The sequence below is a fragment of the Haliotis asinina genome, chromosome 1 (assembly GCF_037392515.1).
Source record: "Haliotis asinina isolate JCU_RB_2024 chromosome 1, JCU_Hal_asi_v2, whole genome shotgun sequence".
Taxonomy (NCBI): domain Eukaryota; kingdom Metazoa; phylum Mollusca; class Gastropoda; order Lepetellida; family Haliotidae; genus Haliotis; species Haliotis asinina.
In genome coordinates this window covers 47,242,944-47,261,495 of record NC_090280.1, presented here as the reverse complement: position 1 = coordinate 47,261,495, position 18,552 = coordinate 47,242,944, and the positions used below count along the sequence as shown (strand labels likewise).

Sequence of the window (18,552 nt, the reverse complement as noted above, 5' to 3'; positions counted from 1 at the left end):
CGATGTGACGTTAAATATTAACTCGCTCACTCAAGTGCGTAGGTCAATGCACATGCTTTTGGTCACTGGATTGTCTGGTAGGGACAGCCGACTTGCAGCTGGAACACTGTTGGGTTACCATTAACACACAACCAGTGCAGTGAGCACATCACGTTTTCAGCAATAGATTAAAAATTACATATAAACATCGCAATGTGGTAAGTGGGTAGTACACTGTCGCTTATGGAAATGTCTTGTCAAGACACATCACCAGAAGATAGTCTATGAAGTTGAATCCTTAGGTGGTGGATCAATGATGGCGTGGGTTGCGTTTATGAGTGTGCAATTTCGAGCTCATTATAGAAGTATCAATGACCAGCGTTATGGTGTAATAGTATGGAGTACAGTTGTCGTGTCACATTTTGATAACGATCCCCTTGCCTTGATTATCGCGGAAATACACCTAAATAAACTGACTCTGCCCTACACAGGATCATTCAATCAACCATCCTAGTAAAATGGTTGTGTTCAATAGCAAATATGTCATAATGATATCTTATTGGTCCCATTCATTTACATGTATTCACTATCGAATATACACACACCACGGTCACAACATTCCCACAATGTACTGCAACAACGACATATTTTCAACTTTAACCAATATATGGAATGGAGATATTTTAGTATCTCCCTTTTGGGTACTCTTGCACAATTGCAAATGCATGCACTTCAAGAGCATTAGCCGAAGGTACAGTTTATGTTGTAAATCATCACGTTACTAATAATTTGCAGTAATTTGTTCAAACATAATATTAATGTCAACTTCTAGCGAGTTTGTTTCAACCAAAATTAACTACCGGTTAAACCTAAATCTAATGTAGCAGTACTACTGTGCTGCTGTACTGCTGTGCTGTTAAAAGACCAAATGCGACATGTGCTTGGACACTAAGTGCCTAAAAAACATGTACCCAATCAGGTCATTCTGACAGAGTAAGTAAGTCCCAAATTATTCCAAGTAAGTTAAAAGTGTCCACGTGTTTAATCGTAGAGTATGTTTCCTTTTAATGTACGGCTAACTGTGTCTAAATTGCTAGCAGCTGAAGGGATGGTGTAAAGCCAGCTATGTCCCATGCAGGTAGCAAATGTACTGTCCCGATGGTCCCTAGTATGGTGATCTACCCTCAGTTGTTGGCGATTTATAACCTGCCTTTACGTTATCTTGTTTTTTTAGTTAAAATATTTAAGATTTAATTACGGGACTTCAGTGGATATCTGTGATACGCTAGTAAACTCACTGTTCTTCGTCAACAGAGTTTTTTTTTTATTTCTAATTGTATTGATCTGTTATTGCTCTCGTCACGATATGGCTGAAATGTTGCCGATGTGATAAATATTAACTCACTCACTCACTCACTCACTACCCAATCAGAGACTAGATCTCTGATCACAATGAGGCCAACATTGACTACCTCACTTCCTTAGTGATGACAATATTCCATAAAGGGACATAATACAGATGCAACTCAACCACAGAATTTTACAGGCAAACCATCAACGAAACCGTTTAAGACCATTGTCAATACAATTGCATTAAACCACAATATTTACTGAATAAACCTTCAGCAATGAAAGCTTTATACGCTTTTGGAAGTTTAGCAGTTTATACGTATTTGCACACTTTAACAATTAAAATCCGTCGTCTGAATTCGAGTCATTTCAGTATGAAATAAATCTGCTATGTATGCGCACCACACATGCACGAACTATGCACATGCAGCTTGACGCCTGCATCTTTAGCACCAACCCGGGGTCCACGCTCCCCCAAAATTAGTGGGATCCCCCTTTGGGTCTTCACGTGGGAAGTTGGCCGGTACCATTTGCTTCTTATACTCCAACATCCGGGCACGTAGAGTTTCAACGACACCCGGCATTTGGCTGGCCAGATTGTATTTCTCGAGAGGATCAGCTGGAAGAAGAGTGTAAAGAATAGGCAGACGAGGGACAGTATTGTGTATAACAGGTTAAAATCTAAATCTAACAGATATATACTGGGTGGTCCATTTTACGACTGACTATCTATACCGATCATAGAGATCGTTAATCGTTAACTAAATATTGATCTATAATCGAACCAAGTCTAGATTTCCTCGGGCTGAGACTGAATCTCCAGTCGCGTTGGTGAAATGGGTTTATTCAATTGAAATGGGCTTATTTGCTGCTATGAAAATTATATGTATGTTCAGACACTAAGTGTTCTTTAATAGACGCCAGTCCCTAATATGGTGATCTACCTTCAGTCGTTGGTGATCTATAGCCCGTGATTGATACTGTATTGTCTTCTTTAATTACACCGTTTTAGTTTCACATGCTAGTTTTATGTTCATATCTGTGATAATCTGGTATTTTTACTGTCCTGCAATGGTTGTTTTGTTCCCAATTATTAATTTTAATATTGATATGGGTTAAGTTGTTCTCGTCACGATATAGCTGCAATATTGCCGATGTGACGCTAAATATTAACTCACTCACTCACGCAACAGACGTCCATAAGAAGAGTTGTTTTAACGCAACATGTCCTGTGTAAACACATCTCAAGCCGACGTCAAACATCTGCGTGTTGCTGAGTTCCGCCACCATAATACACCATGTGTGATAATGACTGCACGGTACCTGTCAAATTAAACAGCCACACCATCTCGTGCCTTTGATCAAATATGAAGTCTTCTAGGGGCGTGTCCTCAGTATCATTCATAGGAAGGTACCAATTGTCATATAACCCGGGGTATCCGTCCACCAGCTTCATGTCTCCGACCCTAGAACACACATCGGGTTGGACCACTTCATATCATGAAACACACTGCTCCGTAAAGGGTAGGACCAAGTCTAATGCCCCGCAAATCGTCAGTTGTGTCTCTTTGGAATGTCATCAAAGTATGGTCATGGGCTCACCATAATTACACACTATGGGTCTTGGGCCAGACGAACTGCACGTACCTGATGGCAGCATGTCCTGTGACGGGGTAGAAGAAGTCATCCAGGTTGTAGATGAACTCGGTCCTCTTTGAAGGAAGCCCCATACGTATAGAGTCCCACTGACTTACTCCATCTATAGACGCGTCTATGACAGAAGTAAATTGTACAGTAGTTTCTATCATATCATCCATACACGGATCTGTGATAACAGTTAAATGCCTCTGTAGTTCTATCGGTGATTTATTCAGCGTATAGACGCGTCTGTAATAACAGTGAATGGTACAGTAGTTCCTACAAGTGACGTATTATCTTTCTGGGCACATCTGCAATGACAGTATTAGAAAATCTCTTGTCAAAGATCACGTTACAATAAATCCCATCTGGGAGTTTCAAGACGTTTCATGTGTCAAGGACGTTCAAACGTACACCTGTAGTGTTTCAGAATTAAGCTGAAACACAAACGTTTTGATTGAGGTGTGTTTAGATTCTCACAAACGCGACACAAATATTGTGTGCATTTTCGGCTGTATTAAAATGCTTTATTTTCAGTATCAGTACTCTGTCTTCTACAGCGTGACTCTTTTCATTGGGATATGTCAGAGTAGATCCTGCATTAGTCATTGTCATAGTACAAGGTGAATTGTAATCAAAAGTCACTGTGTTCTGTAATCTGATTGGTTGAAAAACATGATCAATTGGTATTAGATTCCCGGAAACTGCAAGACTGTGTATTGCAAACAATTGTTTTGTTGAGTCATCAACAGCGGTGACGTCATTCAAATCGCCGTCGGTTCCAAATGCATTCCCGTGCTTCAAATACTCAAAAACAACCGGAAATTGGCCAACACATGATGTTTATCTCCTAAAAAAGACGCCTTTGAGCATCTGAGCTGGATATTTCCGCTATACAAATATTAGGAAGATGATAGTTCGGAAAATAAAATGATGATTCACTAAATTCGTTTGTAAATCCCGGCAACAGAGCAGCGTCAATCAATGAACGCTTGGACCCGCAGTTAGTAACACAATGGTACACCCCTGGAGATGCGTATTAGAATTGTCTTCAGAAACCGAAACTTCTCGTCATAACCAGCTAAAGGGATTGCATTGTCAGGCTCGCTGATTTGGTTGACATATCACAAACTCGATTATTTACATACCGATGCAACATTGCTATATTCCTGTGTGCGGCTTCAAACAACATATATTCATACCCTACATACCCGGCTTCCCTCCTGCTGCAGCTAGGATAGTCGGAACATAGTCCACCGCGTGGAACATCCTAGAACACAGGTCAAACACAGCTAGGAATATAAATGCACCATCCTGGAATATAGGTCATCTAGGAATACAAACACATCGTTCTGGAAGAAAGGACACACACGCCCAGGAATACAAACAAAACATCCTGGAATATACGTCATACACAACTAGGAATACAAACACACCCTTCTGGAGCAAAGGTCTTACACCCCAAGGAATCCAAACCCATAACGTCCTCTGAAGTCACGGATCTCCCGGAAGTTCGGATCTCCACAGAAGGTGTTGTTTACTAAAGATCAAATATATAATCCTAACAAAGGTTGTCACAACAATAATATAAACTTACCCATTATACGTGTAGCCGGTACGTGTTATCCCAGCCCCATGGGCAAACGCCACCGCCCTGGTGCCTCCCTCCCACAGTGTGTGTTTACCGCCACGTAGAGGCCAGTTGTTTCCGTACTGCACCAGCTCTGCTCCATTCTTCACCAATCAAAGTGAACAGCAGTGTCATTACGACGCCAGCATGAAATAGATTCTTAGTTTACATTTGAAGCAGTTAGAATAACAACATGGTTAACAACAAACTTTTGCATTTCTTAATAAATGTTGTTTTCTTTTTAAATTAAATATTTTTGAATTATTAGTTTTCTTTACGCACATTATTCACTTAATTTTGCTTGTGCTTGATAATTCAAAGACTGTTTTGCAAACATTTACCTATGTTTTCTTTCTCTAATTCAAATACTAAAACAAGAATTTTTTTTTTTAAATTTGGATTTAACCCCTTCATTCATTTTTTTCTTTGACAGAAACATCGACATAGTGTGTTTCTTTTTTGAAAATTGAAACGTTTTTGAAATTGAAATGTTAAAGATAAAATATGAACGCAATATACTTACATCAGCAGTGAAGAATATCAGTGTATTATCAAAAACATCCTGTCCCTGCAAAGCCCGTGTGATGTTACCAACTGCTTCGTCGAGGGCGGTCACCATTCCTGTGAACATAATTCGCCTGTTCACAGAATAACAAATAACAAAACAAGGTAGCATAACGGGAAGTAACTGAGGTGACCGTTTTGCCGGACACACATACTGAGCAAATGCAAGTGTTTCCGGTGGTGACTGGAAGCCTCCCTTGGATGGTGGAATACGGTATCGGTTTGAGAAGCAGACAGCTCATCTGAAAACGAGGTCTACAGATCGTACTCGTTGTTCCCTTGCCTGGCTCTCGGCATTAAGTACAATCACTACAAAATCACACCAGAAAAGATAAGCACACACACTCGAATGCACGCACAAATGTACGCATGCACAAAGACTCACGCACGCAAGCACACACAAAAGTGTGGAGCTTAACCCGTACCGTCTCTCAGGAGAGCTTTCTATTGAACGTGGTTACATACGTTGTATTTCCTGAATAGAATGCCGCGACAGCACATGTAACAGTATTTCCATTACATCAGTCATTTAGTTTGAAGCGGGAGGAGAAGGTGATTTCTGATTTCTCCCAGTTCAGAGAAGACATTCACTTCGTGAGGTCACCTAGCCGACGCACTAACCCTAACGGGAAGAACCTGTACATACAGAGACACGAATGAGACAGCGAGTTTAGTTTAACGCCGTCGTATGCAATATTCCAGCAACAGAACGGCGGGGACACCAGAAATGATCTTTACACATTGTACCTATGTGGGAAACCAAACCCGGGTCATCAGTGTGGCTTGCGAACCACCCCAAGGTACACATGTACAGGGATGAATGGGGACACCGGTACCCTTACCACAAAACTTCCGACGACCGATGTTTACAACGTCTGGATACATATCTTCATACTGCTGTGGCACCTGAATAACAAAACGACAAAAACTATCCTATGAATCAGCTTTATGTGTGCGTGTGCTGGCGGAACGTATAGCTGAGAATGTCTTTAACGTAATAACTATCACTGAAATAGGACAACAGTAGAGCCCGGCCAGATACAGAAGCGTTCGATATTGTGAGATCATGTCACCGTTGCCCCTTTCCACCCGCTCCTCGTCTTGTGTAGAAATACCATTTGCTCTAAAATGGATTCGGGTGTTCCTTTCTTGTGATCTGCTGCCAAATCCAACTCAATAAGAGTGAGTGGTTGCGTCCAGTTAGGATTTAACCTCACATCGGCAATATCGCAGCCATATCATGACGAGAAACATATTTTACATTGAAATGAAATACATGTAAATATATATAAAAAAAACTGTCGTCAAAGGACAGTAAATCAATTAGAATATCACAATTGCAACTAAACTAGTAAAACTAGTATTGACAGTTAACACTAATAGCACTATTTGAACATTGCAATATAAAACTGGTTATAGATTGCCAACAATTGAAGGTAGATCTCCATGCTACGGACCATAGGGAAGTTTGCTACCTGCCCGGAACCTAGTTCTGAGGTACCGAACAAAGGGCACCGAGAATATTGGGGAGTCTGACGACAGTGCATTTGGGATGCAAACAAGACATTTCAGAGGTGAGGTCCACGCTAAGAGAGCTCCAAAGCATGACAGCCTTGACAACTGCCAAGACAGCCAGAAGGGGTGTGTATTCTTCAAATGTCAGTCAACACACTCGAAGGTGACCGATGGTCTGCTAGACATACCTCTATCGACAAGTGCACAGACTGCAAGAGCTGTCGATCAACAAACAGGGAGGTGACAGACAAGGGCTGTCAGTCAACAAACCGGGAAGTTTGTTACACTTACCTCTATCGGGGCGTGGACGGACTGGAAGGGCAAGTACATGAAGAATGGCTTGGACTTGTCATGGTTGTTGATGATATCTACAGCTTCCCTGGCAAACCGGAACTGAAATATATGCATACTGCATCTATACTGTATCATAATGAATCATTACATTATAACATCAGTGTAAGCGTGAGTGTATATGAGAACCTAATATGTTTACACGAGCCTGTTTAAAGTCTACTAGTGAGAGAGCATATGAGAGCCTACAAGTGTTTACTTGAGACTACAGTAAGTTCATAAGTGTGTTATCATGAGAGTATGGGAGAGTCTCCACGCGTATGCATGAGTCTATATTAAGTTCAGAAGTATGTAACTATGAAAGACAGGCTAGACATGTTTTCAAGAGACTTCCGTAAGGCCACATCTGTGCTGACATTACACTATTTGGAGTCTATTAATGTCATCATGAGACATTTGATTTTATTCCTCAGAGATGCTATACGTGTGGATGAGTGATCGGAAGCTATTTGTAAAGCGGAGTGAGTGAAAGATTTACGTATTGCGGAGTGCGTAGAAGCTATACACAAAGCAGAGTGAGTAGAAGCTGTACATATGGCGGAGTCAGTAGAAGTTGTTCATACGGTGGATTGAGTAGAAGCCATACGTACGGCGGAGTGATTGGAAGCTATACCTACTGCTTAATGATTAAACGGTGTAAGTACTGCTGAGTGAGTGGAAAGTATACGTACTGCTGAGTGATTGGAAGGTATACGGACTGCTGAGTGAGTGGAAGGTATACGTACTGCTGAGTGAGTGGAAGGTATACGTACTGCTGAGTGAGAGGAAGGTATACGGACTGCTGAGTGAGTGGAAGGTATACGTACTGCTGAGTGAGAGGAAGGTATACGTACTGCTGAGTGAGTGGAAGGTATACGAACTGCTGAGTGAGTGGAAGGTATACGGACTGCTGAGTGAGTGGAAGGTATACGGACTGCTGAGTGAGTGGAAGGTATACGTACTGCTGATTGAGTGGAAGGTATACGTACTGCTGAGTGAGTGGAAGGTATACGGACTGCTGAGTGAGTGGAAGGTATACGTACTGCTGAGTATTCCCCTGTTGCGTTCCGCACCACATCCGTATTATCTCGGTAGTCCAAATATCCATCTGTTGCCGTCAAGGTAAAAATAGATTGGGCAGTGGAAGACAACTAATATCCCTTTGCATATTAAACATCTGAATTTGTCCATTCTAGCGTGCATGGACAAGTCCATCTTTGTGAATTCAGGGATATCGCTTACAGCACCTTCATTCACCTGAGTACACTGTTTTTTAGCGCAGTAGATTATGACCTCTCTACCTGTGTGTGGCGATAACGGTTCGACATTGCGTTCACAACTACGATTGTTTCGCTCAGAACAGCCGGATCAGATTAGCCAAGCACTGAGAACAAATATACATTCTGAAGAAGACTCTCTGAATTTATTCTTCTTGATCCCAAGTGATAGAAAGATAAAGGCTGAATGAACTGGAACTTTAACAAGCTTACCGTAATTATTTCAAAATTGTAAGTGTGAATGGTAAGTGAATGTGTTGTGCTGTCTTTTGTTGTTAATCATACAACAATGTCACATCATGAGCATCATTCAGAAATACTCATTAGGGATGCACAACATCAACAACATTGACGATCCTAAACATCCGGTGAGGTTGGTCTCCTGTCGTATGCATGAGGACTAAACCTCAAGGGATCTTCCCTACATGAAACCGTTTCTGCCATATTCGGCATCAAGAAATCAATATAGATAATTCTCGAACTGTCTTGGCAGTCCGCGACCTGCCTACCCATTTCGTGTGTGTAGTAGTCCTCAAAAGCCTGGTAGTAGCCGAAGTAGGTATCGAACCCTCGGAACGTCGGCGTACAGTTCCAGTTGCAAAATCCGAGATGCCATCTGGATTTACAAGTAAACAACACAACTGTTATGCCATTAGGGGTTAATATATGTTCCATAACATGATTAATTTTCCCAGCTGATTGTGTTTAACTGCAATTGATGGGCTGAATATTATTCGGTCACGAAGCTGTTTGACACTTCTATAACCATTAGTTTCTTGGTTCTAGGTTTTGTCTGTCGTTGAAGGTTCTAGGTTTTGTCTGTCGTTGAAGGTTCTAGGTTTTGTTTGTCGTTGAAGGTTCTAAGTTTTGTCTGTCGTTGAAGGTTCTAGGTTTTGTCTGTCGTTGAAGGTTCTAGGTTTTGTTTGTCGTTGAAGGTTCTAAGTTTTGTCTGTCGTTGAAGGTTCTAGGTTTTGTTTGTCGTTGAAGGTTCTAGGTCTGGACTGTCGTTGAAGGTTCTAGGTTTTGTCTGCCGTTGAAGGTTCTAGGTTTTGTTTGTCGTTGAAGGTTCTAGGTTTTGTTTGTCGTTGAAGGTTCTAGGTTTTGTCTGTCGTTGAAGGTTCTAGGTTTTGTTTGTCGTTGGAGGTTCTAGGTTTTGTCTGTCGTTGAAGGTTCTAGGTTTTTGTTTGTCGTTTAGATTGTGGAGGAAAGAGTGAAGAAGGGTTTAGGTTTTTTCCTGTCGTTTGAATTTTCGGAGGAAAGAGGAAAGAAGGTCGTTGGTTTCATGAAGGCTGGTTAGCATCTTGACTGTTTAATCACGCACTCAGCAATATTACAGCAAAATGGCGGTGGTCTGCAAATAGTCCAGTCTGGACCAGACCAACCAGTTATCAACTGCGTGGCCAGTAATCAACTGGGATACGATTAAATGCGTCAAACATGCTGTCAAGGCTGATCACCCTATTCCGTTATGTGCCTCTTACGACAAGCAAGTGTTTCCGAAGACCAGATTTAACCCGGATCTTTGTGGTTTTCAAAAGGAAGGGTTCTGGTTTTACGTCAGCCGTTGGTTTATTAAAGGAAAAAGTGAAGAAAGTTCAAGGATTTTGTCAGTCGTTTGTTTCTTTGAGGAAAGAGTGAAGAAGATTCTAAGTTGATGGAGTTCTTCCATCTTCTTTGGTCTGTTAAAGTATTGAATAACTCTTGTGTGTTGAGTACACAGTATTAACATTCTTTCATATTCGACAATTGTATAATTGATAAAATATGGAGCAACGTAGCTACAACGTTTCAAAAATGCTGATGCAGCAGTATTAAGTCACCACAGTGAAAGAGAGCTGTGAATGTAGGATCAAATAACCTCGAGTGAGTTTGCCCCTGTAGGTGAGTGAGTGAGTGAGTTAAAATTTAACGTCACATCGGCAATATTGAAGCCATGACGAGAATGTACGTGACATAAAGAACAAATGTACATATTATGAAGAACCTGTCGACGAAGGACAGTAAAACCACTAGACTATCACAGTTAGTATTAAAACTATCGTGGAAACTTATAAAAATATAATAGTATCACTATTTGGACAGTACAATATAAAAACAGGTTATATAGACCGCGAACAACAGAGGGTAGATCACCATACTAGGGACCATGGGGACTTGCAGTGCCTCTGCTACCTGCATGGTCCCCAGCTGGATTTACACCATCCCCTCAGCTGCTGGCGACTGTATGCAAGATTAGCCACAAATTCAAATGACAGATATTCTAGAGCTAAAAAAGTGGAAGATTAAATCTGACTTCAACTGTTTTTGGACTTACGTACCCTCTCAGGAGGACATTAATTGTACAGTACTTCAACCCCCCTTAGAGGATACAGCCACTAACAATCTTAGTTCCCAATTCAACTTCCAATCATACAATGTTTATCTATTTACAAGTCAGGTAACAAATCTAATTCTTTTAAAAACGCAATGATGAAATGAAGGGGGCGGGGTAAGATAGTGACAACCCACACTTCAAGCTTTTTCCAGATAATTGTATTTAGTGGTCTCCAAGGTCCAGTATTACTATATGAGCAGGAGTTATAGAGTTGCACCGTGTCCATACTTCGTATAAGCCACACGCATGTGATTCCCCTTTGTCAAGAACTTGACAAGACACAAAATCCTGGCAGGACATGTGATGTCTGGTGGAGATGTTTTGAGAGTAATCTCCATCCAGAGCAGAGTTGATGAATGGACCCATGATCCCATCAAAGAAGAAACTTCTAACATTTCTTGACATTTAAGTGTTTAAAATGCTACTTATACACTCTTTCGTTATTTTAAGTGGGTTATCATGTTCTTGCCAAACTGATCGGTAGATGAGTTGTGACATTCCACAATCCATCCAACTTGGAAATTCTTTATTGTAAATTCTTCTTTTTTGACTAAGCAGGCTATATGTACCTAGAAACACATTACTTAAAAATTTGTATGATCTGGATTGTACTAAAGCTGAGATATACAATAAAATGATGGGTTATCGTCGTTTTGGTACAAATACAATGTCACATTTTGAGGGATGTCACTCTATTCTCACATCTTACAAAATGACAGATTACAAAAGTGTGGCATGTGTGACATGTGCACTTTGTGCACAATGAATTTTTCTTTTTGCACGTTTCTGACACTTGATATTGAAAAATGAAGAACAGTAGATTATTCTCTAGACTTTAAATCTGGTGGAAAGCATGTTAATTTCAATATAAATTTTGCCTACGTCATGGCCCCAAAAATCAGCCATTAATGTCAGCTGAATGTTGGATCAGACGTGGAAGAACATTCCCCAAGCTTTCTTCAGTCGCTTAGTGTCTATGCATCATCGCTGTCACGTCTGCATCATTGACAAGAGTGGACATACACGTTACTAAATTTGTGAGCCAAAGTTTTGACACTACATTAATTTTCTTCAAGGGCGTCACGATGCGTAGGATCAAATCTAATACATTTCGGTATAATCCGAAATAATGCACAGTTACTTCTTCCATTAGTATATTTATTTCCTTAAAAATGACACAACCGTAAATTTCCCTATTAGTGTGTATCTGATGTGAGTTAACACAAATAGAAATATCGATCCTTGAGCAAGAGTAAGAAAAGCTCATTTTGGCATAAAACTGATAACCAACACAAACTGTTTACAGTAGGTATCTTCGAGCACATAAAAACACAATTTCCTGCAAACGAATCATATTGCGTCTTGTTTTGCGCATTACCAGAAGTATAACTAAATACAACACATTTTTATTATATTTCAAAAATCACACTAATCTTTTTCATGAATGACTAAACTTTCAACAGCAGTAATTAATTAAATAGGAATTTGTGGGTTATCACTATCTTCTCCCGACCCATTCAAATGATAACTAACGTTACAGCAAAGATCCTTCATAGTTCGTGATTTAAAATAGTTATCCTTTGTGATGCCCCTGCAGGTGACATGATTCACCTGCATTAGACTTTGTGAAATTAATTCAGTGTTACATACTTCCCTATAGCGTGAGTGGAATAGCCAAGCGCCTTAAGGTACTGAGGCAGGAATGTGAAGTTGAGGGGTACACATACTGGCTGAGCTTTCCAAATCACAAAATGCTGAAATAGATACAAGATGCATTTTTGGTGTTTTTAAAACTTGACAATAACATTTTTATATTATATTTTTTATTATAGGATATTCACATAGTGCAGATAACCACGCAACTAGTACATCCCCAAGGTGTTGGTATTCTTCACTCAATTGTTGGACATTAATGTCCACGGCAACATCGTACTATCAATCAATTCCACGAGGGACCACTGTTGCAGTGACTAGGCGCACCGAGTTACTGTGGCTTTCTCGTCCTTTCGCGGTGACTATTCACAGCTGGGTGGACTGGGACACACAGTCACTGTACTTTGTCAAAGTTTATTGCACGTTGTGGTAACCACAACTAGCTGTTTGTTGCAGGTATTAATATGACCACCATTCAGTCACATTCGTGTTTTTAAGCGCACAAGGCTGTGTACGGAATGCTCACATTGGACCCGTGAAGATCCTGGGCAGAATTGGTCTTCAGCACCCCCTGCGTGCCATAAACGGCGACTATGCTTGTCGTAAGAGGCGACTAACGGGATCGGGTGGCCAGGCTTGCTGTCTTGCTTGACACGTAATCTTTTCCGAATTGAGCAGATCGTTTCTCTGCTTTTGATAACGGGATTGCCTCGTCCAGACCCGATTATTTACAGACTGCCACCATACAGCATGAATATTGCTGAGTGCGTCGTAAAACAAACCTCACTCTCTCACTCTTTAGTCACTGTTACTGACTTGTAATTAGGAGTAGATACAACATGTAATCATCTGAAACTTATCACCACCAAGCGCTCACAAGATTCGCTCAGCAGTCTGTTCAGTGTAACGTGTCCACAATAATCCTGCAATTAGTTATTCTCACCTGTGTTCCGGCTTTAAATGGGTAAATTCCTGTCATGAAAGCGGTTCTTGAGCTGCATAAAAATGGAGACAGTCAAAGACTGAAAACAAAATGCACATATCTTATCGTCGTAATATTGTGTTTATATTAGATTCCCCAATTCCCTGAGTACACACGCTAGCAATACATTGTAACAGTGATATATGTCATAACATAATCAAATGAGTATATGTACAGTTCACTGACATCAAACTGTCCCGAATGCGTGCCACTGTGTCAGTGTGCCACTGTGTCAGTGTGTCAGTGTGCCACTGTGTCAGTGTGTCAGTGTGCCACTGTGTCAGTGTGTCAGAGATTGATGTGCCTGAACGTGGTGCGTCAAAGATCAGTATGTCAGAAGTTGGCGAGCCATAACGCGATGTTTCAAATCTCAGCCTGGCAGAACCCTGTGCGCCGGAATGCGGGGTATCATGACAAGCTATGTTAGAACTAGCTATATCACAAATCGATGCATTTCAATGTGTCAGACGTCGGTGTGCGAGAACAGGGAGTGTCAGCAGTTGGTGTGTCAGGAATCAGTGTGCGACAGCTATAAGATTCAGATATTGGTGTGTCAGAAGCCACTGTCAATTGTTGATGTGTCAGAAATCGGTATGTCAGAAGTCTGTGTGCAACGTTTCAGTGTGTCAGAACGCAGTGTGCGATGATTTTAAGTTTCAGAATTTGGTGTGTCACAACTTATCGTCAAAAGTGGGTCTGCCAGAAATCGTTATGTCTGAATGAATGAGTGTGTAAAGATTTATACTCATATCGGCAATATTTCTGCCATATCATGACTAAAACAAGTTTTGAAACATACCATGAATACATATAAGTTAAAACAACTGTGAGCGAAGGACAGTAGGACAGTAACACCAAACGAATATCACAGTATCAATACTTAATACTAGCTTCTCTCTCTAAAATTCGATTTCAAATTAGGACAATACAGTACCAAAATGGGCTACAGATCGCCAACGACGGACGGTAGATCACCATATTAGGGACCATGGGACTAACAGTACCTGTGCTACCTTCATGGATCCAAGTTGGTGGTATGTCCGAAGTCGTTGTGCTATATTTCCGCGTGCAAGAACTCAATGTGCAAACCCTGTAGGTGCCTGATTCATCTGGCAAGATACAGGAATCCCTTTCCTTCTAAGGATGACAGAATACGTAAGGTATTAGTTCAATACTCACGGGCTACACACGGGTAGTACATACGACTGGTTGAAGATGACACCACTGTCTGCCAAGGCGTCGATGTTGGGGGTGATCATGGTGGGATTGTGAAAGCCCACGTCGTTCCATCCTGAAAGTGGATGCCACCACATGTACACGTTGTGCTGGTTGCTATGTGACGAGTCGTAAGTTGTACAAACTAATTAATGGAATACACAGAATACAGACAGTCCGTTCAGACAGATAGAGAGGGGCACCTACAATGATCATCAAAACAGACAGTTTATTCAGACACCTAAACAAGAAACCCTATAATGGTCGTTACAGAATGCAGGTATTTTGTTCAGGCAGCTTGACAGGAAACATTATGAAGGTCGTGAATAAATATGGACAGACTGTTCGGACAGGTAGACAGGAAAGCCTGCAAAAATCAACACAGAACACAGACAGTTCGATCAAACAGCAAAACAGGAAACGTTATAATGGTCAACAAGAATACAGACAGTTTGTTGAGACAGCTGGAATGAGTGAGTGATATATAATGTAATGCAATCTCGGCAATATTTCAGTCATATATTGAAAGGTTGTGCATAAACAATAAATACAAGTTGGTAAACAAACGTGGTCAAAGGGCTGTAAACTAACTAGAGAAAATGAACTCAGACTGCTAGACAAGAAACCCAACAATGATTAACACAGAATGCAGACAGTTCATTGAGACAGCTAAACAGGAAATCCTGTAATGATCGTCATAGAATACAGACAGTCTGAGAGCTGCACTGGAAACCCATGATAAGGAATGGCTACATAACGTCTCACTCAGCAATATTGGAGTTATATCAGTGCATTGTCGCATCGAGATACTTAAATGACTTTGTAAGTCTGACTTGTTGACGTCTGATTACGAAAATGTGATCTAATCTGAATACACCACTCACATAAAAACAGGACGACATTAGACTGCGTTAAACTGCAACACTTGACCTATTTGATACTGAATATACGATCTGATATCACCGTATCATCAACACCTTGAGTCTAGGGAAGACCCTGGGCCTAGATTCTCGAAGCTCTCTTAGAGCTAAGATAGTCGTAAGTGTCATACATTAACATTTACTTAGGTCCTGTTCCTCAGAACTATCGCAGTGCTACGACTGGCGTGGGTCTGTGTTAAAGTATTTAACCGGGAGTTACGATCACCTTAGCGCTACGACTGGCCTGGGTCTGTGTTAAAGTATTTAACCGGGAGTGACGATCACCTTAGCGCTACGACTGTCGTGGGTCTGTGTTAAAGTATTTAACCGGGAGTGACGATCACCTTGGCGCTACGACTGTCGTGGGTCTGTTTTAAAGTATTTAACCGGGAGTTACGATCACCTTAGCGCTACGACTGTCGTGGGTCTGTATTAAAGTATTTAAACGATCGCTTTGTTTAACTTAGATAATATAGTTTCCTACGCTCCGGATGTGACAAGCGAACATCGATAAATGTTTTGCAGCCTGCTGAGTGAGTGAGTGAGTGTTGACTAACGCTTCAATTTACTGAGGCAATTTGGCAATTTTACAGCTATTCTTGGTGAGACAATGTTGTACATTCTCACAATAAGCTGAGAAAATAATGTTGAAAGTCACTAAAATCTCAGTCTCAGTAAAAGCTGATCTCAGGTTTTAAAATTCTCTATTTTTTTCATGCAATTTGAGTTCTTTTAAATACGTCCTGAGAGGGTACGTAAGTTCGAAAACTGTTTTCTATAGTTAAAAACAAAACTCATTTCTAGTTTTAATATACATCTGTGATAAACTAGTTGGTTTTACTGACCTTTGTCGGCAGGTATTTTAAACTGATTACCATTGTTTTTCATATGGCTGTAATATTGCTGAGGCGATGTAAATTTTTAACTCACTCACATTTAAATAAATCGTAAAAAGTGTCTGACATTAGAAAAGTCTCCACATTCAAGTAGACTAGGTTTGGTAGTAATGGTTCTGTGGTAAGGGATGGCATGGTGGATCGTCTCATTTCAATATATCTTTTTCCTAGACAAGTGAAGGTCCCATTCAAACCATGCTTGCCAAAAAAAGCTGACTCTGCTTGTCGTAAGAGGCGACTAAAGGGATCGGGTGGTCAGGCTTGCTGACATGGTTGACACGTCATCGGTTCCCATTTGAGCAGATCGTTGCTCCTGCTTTTGATCACGAGATTGTCTGGTGCAGACTCGATTATTTACAGACCGCCGCCATATAGCTGGAATATTGCAGAGTGTGGCGTAAACCTCACTCACTCATGCTGACTTTTTAGTTTAGTAAATTGACTCTATCCAGTTCTGGGTTTTATAGAGTCGCCTGCTGTTTCTGCGTCTACGTTAGGGGCAGATTCTTGTTGAGCTAACTTTATATTCCTAAACTTTGGCTATAAGCCATTTTTAAAGACGCTTGGTTACAGGTAAAAATTATTGATGAATTTGTTTTTTTCTTTGAATTTTCCATCATTTGACATAATTACACGTAATTTTTCTACCCTCTCCATTTTTCAGTGAGCAGATTACCTTTGAGGTTCTCAGTGAGTGCGTGAGTTAAAATGCAAACTTACATCAGTAGTATATCAGCATACCGTGACAGGAAAAGTTGTAAATTTATAAATTAATAAAACAAATCGACATTATACTTACCTCTCAGTATAGGTCAGCAAAACGACAAGAATATCCCAGTTACAAATGAAAATTTATGAAAAACGGTACAATATGAAAAGAAGGCTGCAGATTGCCATGGATTTAAGATAGATCACCAGACTATGGACCACGTGGACGTACAGTACATTTCGAAGTTATGAATATCAACAACACATATAAAACATTTTGAGGAAGATTAAGAAAATTGGTTTATAAGATGTCAGTACCAGAACACTGAATGACATGGCAATTCCACTTGAAAAAAGCATTTTGTTCAGAGTGTACGAGACAACTTTTAGAAAAGACATTGTTTAAAATACACGACCATGTTCAATGGGGAAAAACACGTAATACTGTTTTGATGTTTAGGTGCTTTTTAGGATGATAATTACCAGATTTCCGGGTAGTAATTTAAACGTATCAAACGCGTACAAATAAATAAATTTGGGCTTCAACGTGTCTTCTGTGTCGCCCAGAACGTGAATACGTAATTGTATTAAGGTGACGGGACCGCCCCTCAGAGCCGACTGGTACTTGTAGGGAGCGTACATAGCAAATTGATGCAGTAATAGGTATACGTTTTCTTACCCAAGTCGTCAGCAACAATGAAAATGATATTAGGCTGACTTCCGCTCGAACAGACTCCCACAGACACACACAGCACGATAACAGCCACCGAGATTGTTGACTCCATCTTAGCTCCAGTATTGTGCACTAATCGTTTATCAACCTGGCCTTAGTTATTTCCAATAAGGAAGGGCCGGGCAGTGTGTAATGCTGGCCCTGAATGAGGCATTATCTGTGTGTATGTCACGTTGGTATTATATAGATACAGGTGACGTTTGCATGTGTCTACAGTAGTGAACCACAAATATTCAGTTAATGTATGAAGTCCGTACAGTTTTACACGACACGACCATTTGTAGGGCACACATGAACAATTGCTGACTGCGAACATACTAATCCAGCCAGATAAACAAGCACGAATACACTAAATGAGAAGAAAAAACTGAGTCGCTGAATTGTCATTTAGTGGTATTCCGACACCACGAGAGACGTGGTGGAGAAGCAGGGTGAACTAAAATCCCTTACATAATGAAGATATTCCTGAATTTCAGTGTGTGTGCGTGTGCGTGAGCCATGTTACGTGTGTGTATGAGGGAAAGAGAGAATGAGAGAGAGAGTGAGAGATAGAGATAGATACAAGTCCCATCCTTATACGTGAAAAAAACGTGGAAAGTTTAAATGTACTTTGAATGTTTGTGGACTTACGTAACCTCTCAGGAGGACAATAGTTTTACAGTGCTTCAAGCCCCATTGAGGATACAGCCACTAACAAGCACAGTTCTCAATTTAAACTTCCAATAATAAAATATTTATCTATTTACAATTCAGTTAATAAATCTAATTCTTTTTAAAATGCAATGACT

General features: G+C 40.6%; 1 protein-coding gene across 1 annotated transcript; it reads right to left on the bottom strand.

Annotated features, from left to right (window-relative positions):
* Positions 1-1,517: 1,517 nt before the first annotated feature.
* LOC137279701 (arylsulfatase B-like) lies at positions 1,518-17,840 on the bottom strand. The gene is made up of 14 exons (XM_067811834.1): positions 17,711-17,840; positions 14,472-14,583; positions 13,254-13,305; positions 12,308-12,411; positions 8,793-8,899; positions 8,050-8,114; positions 6,968-7,069; positions 6,004-6,067; positions 5,121-5,218; positions 4,565-4,701; positions 4,179-4,237; positions 2,977-3,100; positions 2,653-2,795; positions 1,518-1,948 (listed from the first exon to the last, which is right to left on the bottom strand). The coding sequence occupies exons 1-14, from the start codon at positions 17,814-17,816 to the stop codon at positions 1,776-1,778; spliced, it is 1,446 nt and encodes a 481-aa protein (XP_067667935.1). The 5' UTR covers positions 17,817-17,840; the 3' UTR covers positions 1,518-1,775.
* Positions 17,841-18,552: the final 712 nt, after the last annotated feature.